This window comes from Littorina saxatilis, linkage group LG6, assembly GCF_037325665.1.
Source record: "Littorina saxatilis isolate snail1 linkage group LG6, US_GU_Lsax_2.0, whole genome shotgun sequence".
NCBI classification, from domain to species: Eukaryota; Metazoa; Mollusca; class Gastropoda; order Littorinimorpha; family Littorinidae; genus Littorina; species Littorina saxatilis.
The window spans coordinates 14,093,658-14,099,657 of NC_090250.1; the positions used below are offsets into that span (position 1 = coordinate 14,093,658).

A 6,000-nucleotide genomic window follows, 5' to 3' on the forward strand; every position below is an offset into this window, starting at 1 on the left:
GCTAATCGAGAGAAATGAAAATCCGCGGCGACTTAACATTAGGTGAATGCTATTCAAGTTTAGGTAACGCATCTTTTTATCAGCCGCAATGCGATTTTTTTGGAAAAAAAGTCGCGGCTTGTAGTCTGTCAAATACGGTAGTGTGTGTGCATGTGTGTGTGTGTGTGTGTGTGTGGGTGCATGTGTGTGTGTGTGTGTGTGTGTGTATGTGTGTGTGCATGTGTGTGTGTGTGCATGCGTGTGTGTGTGTGCATGTGTGTGTGTGTGCATGTGTGTGTGTGTGCATGTGTGTGTGGGTGCATGTGTGTGTGTGTGCATGTGTGTGTGTGTGTGTGCATGCGTGTATATGTCTCACTGTCTTTCTGTATGGGTCTGTGTGGGAACATTACACCAGAAAATCTAAGTGTTCTTCTTAATGGAAATGTCAACCGTTCCTCACCTTTGTTCCGAAACTTTTAACCTCATAACCTTAAACCAACAAGCAAAACCTCTCTCCCTCCCTCGACTCCTAGCCCGACGCTATCTCAACCAAGCAAAGGAATGTATACAGGGCTAGCAAGATAAGAAACAGAAGTCTTGCCCATGCACACACTATCTCTTGTTCAACTCAACAAAAGCCAGTGACACTAAAACCCCTCAATCAGACCAAGGAGTGCTAATCTCTTGTCGTGAAACTGTTTTACATTGCAGGGCCATTGGCCGTATCTGGCACGTTGGAACGGGAAAAGCAAAAACTGTCCAGCTTGTATTACCCCTCTAAAAACTGTTCACAAAAGAAATGATTTATAAACAGCCCCCACTGGGCTTTTGTCAATGTTGAATTGTTTCACTTCAAAGGGAAACCAGATGTGTCTGTTATTCACACCATTTGACTTTTGACAGAAAATGGAGGGAGTAATCTTGGCTCCGTTGCACTCAATAAACAAAATTATAGGCACGACAAGTCAGGGAGAAAATTTGCTTCAAGCCTGATCTACGATGCATTGACTCACAGCCATTTTATAACAGCTTAAAGCCGGAGTCAATTACGCTTGAAGTCAGCTCCTAAACCACAATCATTACATCCCTTGTTAAAAACACATTAGCCGCTAGGTCAGGCAAAACACTGAGACTAATGACAATGACTTGCATAGAAATGTGATTTCTTAAATGGCTATTTCACCATTTGTTAAAGCTGAAGATAAGGAATGGAATTATGTACAGTAGCAACAAAAGATAATTACCTTGTGGCGACATTTCAGCACGACGCCGTAGGCACCTGAAATTAAAAAAATAACCAATTATGTTGATTGTATATATATATATATATAATCTCAAGTTAGTTGTAACCAAATACTAGTCATGCTTCACTCATTTTGACACCATGTGCATGTGTGCGTGCATGCTGGAAAGAGAGAGATTAAGTGTATTGAATGAAAACTTTTACTGAAATAACAATTGGACATTCTTAAAACACCACAAATCGTTCCTGCTTATGAGTATGTTTGTTTTATTTGTAAACTCAAAGGTCACTTTTCACTACGTTTGTAGATTCAACTTTTCTCATTTAACTAAGCACTAAGAACGTATTGTACACATGTACATCATTAAACTTTGGGTTCTTTGAGTGGTGTCACATGATTTCAAAGTAGCGTGCAGGTCTCAAAGTGATTATCTATTCATGACTTACTCAAACCCTTAGCATGAAAAGAGCATTCCAAACCAATCAGCCTTCATAAACCTGACTGTGCATACCATTCTTTACCTAGCAAACAGCAGGTGTGAACAGGTGAGAACGGCTAACAATGCTACCGTGTTGACTCTGCTATCAGACAAAACACCTTCAGTAAACACTGGTACACAGTAAGCTCTTTGAAACACAAAGCACGTTCCATACTTGTGGTTAGCCATAAATATGTTTTGGTTTACTGAGCTGTGGTCAAAGACTATGAAGTGCAATCAGTTTTAAAGACACAAATCTGCTATAACAGTACTGTACTATTATAGCAGGTTTGTGTCATTAAAACGGTACATGTGAATGTGAAACTTATACAATTTTATTCATCAGCTCTGAACGATATCAGGTGTAGAGAATGAAGGCCTATAGTGCCAGTGGGGAAGAAAGTAGAAGGGGGGACAAGAGAAAAAGGGGAGGGGGAATTGAGATGAGGTAGGGGCAAGACGGGAGGGAGGGAGGGGGGTGGGGGGGCAAGACAGGGAGAGAGGACAAAAGACTGATCAGGTTATCAATTTAATTACACTCATGTCTAAAAATCTGATGGCAGTAAAATACACTTGTGTATCTTACATCTTAGAGAAACATCATGATTCATAATGAAGTAATGGCAGTAAAATACACTTGTGTATCTTACATCTGAGAGAAACATCATGATTCATAATGAAGTAATCTCTTTCTTCTTTGACACAAAATGTGTCTACAAAAAATCTCAGCACTGCACTTTTATGTCTGAACGTTTTAGATACATTCTGCTCACATTATATTCCTCTATCCTACTGATTTAAAATGAAGACATAATACCAGGTGTTTACAAATAATGAAAGTAATATGCAGAATGCATACTAATACAGTTGTTCTCTTTTTTTTATTTTTAACTGGTCACAAATGTATTCCCTTTACTAGTTTACACATGTATGTATTTTTCTTGAAGTAAGATTGGAACTTTGTAATTTTCCATGTCCATACAGAAAGCTTTCTTATACTAATTCAGGGCCATGACTTTTTCTGCTTGGAACGCCAATCTATCACAATACCTTAAGGCAGTGTAAGTTAGTATCTGAGCTGATTGCAATGAATATAGCACACTATTAATCTATTATACTGGTCTTTCTTGTTAAACATTATTTGAAAGACACCTGGCTCCTGTTTAACACAACAACAAATAAATGTAAAAAGAAAGACAACAAGAGGCGAAGCCTTCAAGGCTCACGTAAGAAATAGACAAACAGTAACACAAACTCAATCACTCCGTCACACATACACACCCACACACACAGTAAGCTTAGGTGACACTGTGCAAGAAAGAGAGACACTAGATCTAGATCTGTCTGTGTCTGCATGTAGCCTACTTACACTGGGACACGACTGCCAAATAGTCTCGGCCCGCTCAAAATAACAATGACCGAGACCACACACACCACGCGAGAGAGAAAGACTACAGGGAGGCATGCCGTCATGATGCATTAATTGACGTCAAACACTTTTGACCGTGACGTAATCTTATGCGAGCTTTATCCATAGTCTTGGATAACCACTCACACATAGACTCGGAAATGTTAAAGTTTCTACCACAGACATACACACACACGCACACACGCACAAACGCACGCACAGACAGACAAAGTTACGATCGCATAGGCTACACTTACGTGAGCCAAAAACCAAGGTAATTAATTCTCTTTAATATTATAAGGTATCATTTATATCCTCAGCTTTCATGACTAGTATTATCACAACAAACAAATGCAAAAATAAACGTTTTTTCTTCAATCTGACACACCCCTGACTCACATCCTGAACAACTAGAACAAATGGTGAAATGTTCAGCTTCCAACTTTCCAAAAAGAAATAATTCCGCAAGACATATATATCTTGTAACACACACATACACACACTACACCTAGTATGCTAGCCTTCTAGAAGTTTTCTATTAATTCTAAACACAAACATTTTCAAAAACACTGTACTCACCTTCACCTACAACCCCCAGAACCTCGTACTTGTTCATCACATTCTTTAGTTGCATAGGCACACAGATGAAAATTCAACACAGAACTCTGAAAACAATACAACAAATATATTGAAGTACGCAAAAATTAGTAATTAAGACTTTTGTTTCTTGAACTGTTTTGCTTGTTCATTAATCCATTTGCTTTCAAAATAAAAAGTGTATCTAAAAAAATGCATTTTTTAAATTGGTTACAATCACATTAGCTAAGTTAGAATACATAAATGTCTTCCCTTTTCACAGCATGTTTAAATATGTCACCTACACATTAGCCAAGTTAAAATAAATAAATGTTCCCCTTTTTTCACAGCATGTTTAAATATGTTACCTACACATTGGCCAACTTAAATAAATCATGTCCTCCCTTATGGCGGATTCACACCAAGACAACGCACGGCCAGCGCACTGAAAATGAATCAAAAATGGAAAATAATGATCAGTGCGTCGTTGTGTGACCGCGGTTTTGTAGAAGCACATTTTTGTGCATGCTCAAAAAATCCCAACGCACACAGCGAATGACAACGAATGCGCAGCGTTGGTTTAGCGCGCTCGACGAACAAGTAACGCATATTGATAATTGACGCACACCCAGCGAACGACAACGCACTGGCCAAAATCGCAATTTTTCGCGATATTTTCAGTGCGCTGGCCGTGCGTCATCTTGGTGTGACTCCGCCATAAGTATAACCGAGTTAGAGAATGTATGTTTTTGTGCCAATGTTGTTATGTGACCAGAACTGTAAGTACAGCATAAAGCTGTTAACGAGAGTAGGAGCAGTCAGAAACACTTCCAGAAATAAGCTTCTATTTGTTGGCTCACAGTTTCTAACTTGGCAAAAGCACATGTGCCGTTAATGAGAGAGAGAGAGAGAGAGAGAGAGAGAGAGAGAGAGAGAGAGAGAGAGAGAGAGAGAGAGAGAGAGAGAGAGAGAGAGAGAGAGAGAGAGACTAACTTGGCAAAAAGCACATGTGCCGTTAATGAGAGAGATAGATAGAGAGAGAGAGAGAGATAGAGAGAGAGAGAGAGAGAGAGAGAGAGAGAGAGAGAGAGAGAGAGAGAGAGAGCGTGTGTGTGTATGCAATGAGATTTTTGGTTTTGATTAGTAGGTCCTATGGTGGGGTGGTGGTGGGATCAATATCTACACATGTATGAAAGCTACACATGATTGCAGTGTGTGTGTGTGTGTGTGTGTGTGTGTCTGTGTGTGTGTGTGTGTGTGTGTGTGTGTGTGTGTGTGTGTGTGTGTGTGTGTGTGTGTTTGGGCTTTAGATATTTTCCTGTTTTTGATCTGCGTCAAGTATATATATATAGATATATATATGTGTATGTGTTTATGGATGGTAATGATTGTACGTCTTTTTTTCTTGCTCTTTTAGTTTTAAAGCTACCTTGTGATAAGTTTTGCTATAAAATCTTAAAAATATTTGCAAAAGAATAAATGGAATGATGCTTTGTTCTTACACCTGTTATTCCTTGGGAAGAATTTATTCCTTTTATCTTGACATATTTCAGACAGTTATTTTCTTACCGTGATGGAAAAACATGTTTAAAATAAATAAAATATAAACACAACATCCCTTCTGTAATTGAAGTGAATTAAATCTAGCTTACCTCTTTGTCTAAGTGTACTGAGGACACACTATATCAGCAACAGTTAATGAAGTATCCATTGCGTTCATTTCGTCGAACCTCAGCTGGTCTGCTAAACACAGAACTAAGTTGGACCGCGATAGACACGTCGCGACCGCACTGCGGCACTGGACTAGAAACCACAGAACACGCGAGAAGAAAAACTTTCTTTACACCTAAAACACGTCGCACAAAACTGCCTTAGGACAATAACTGACTCGCTCCATCGAAAATAATGAAGGACAAGAATCTCCGCGTATTAAGGCCATCCAAGAATCGATAGTTCACACACTGAGGCACCATGTGACGAGATGTTGCAAACGGACGAAAACAGATTCCGCCATTAGTATTTGCCTTGCCAACATACCCAAAATACAATGCAACTTCCGGTTGAATGAGGTTCTGAAAGGGTTCCAAATAAAGAATTGAGGGTCTGCAAGGGAAATACTAATAAAAGCTTGTTATTACTTCTCACCGCTGCCTTACACGCCACCAGGCGTGAAAGGCAGTGGGAATTACTTCTCACATTGTTCTGTAACACCGCGTTGAGCAGATTGCCAATGTGAGTCGTTAGATCATTAATGTCTCCCATTAAGAAAAAAACCATAAAATTATGTCAATAGTATTTTCAAAAGTTTGTTTCAT

General features: G+C 39.2%; 1 protein-coding gene across 3 annotated transcripts in view; it reads right to left on the minus strand.

The window, feature by feature from the left end:
• LOC138968576 (cyclin-dependent kinase-like 5) overlaps nucleotides 1–5,734 on the minus strand; it is an 85,585-nt gene extending 79,851 nt beyond the window's left edge. For all 3 annotated transcript variants that reach the window (XM_070341166.1, XM_070341164.1, XM_070341163.1), the window contains exons 1-3: nucleotides 5,338–5,734; nucleotides 3,689–3,774; nucleotides 1,224–1,258 (exon numbers count right to left, since the gene is read on the minus strand). In XM_070341166.1, coding sequence (XP_070197267.1) covers nucleotides 1,224–1,258; nucleotides 3,689–3,743 — 90 coding nt within the window. In that variant the 5' untranslated portion in view covers nucleotides 3,744–3,774; nucleotides 5,338–5,734. The remainder of the gene's footprint in view (nucleotides 1–1,223; nucleotides 1,259–3,688; nucleotides 3,775–5,337) is intronic.
• Nucleotides 5,735–6,000: the final 266 nt, after the last annotated feature.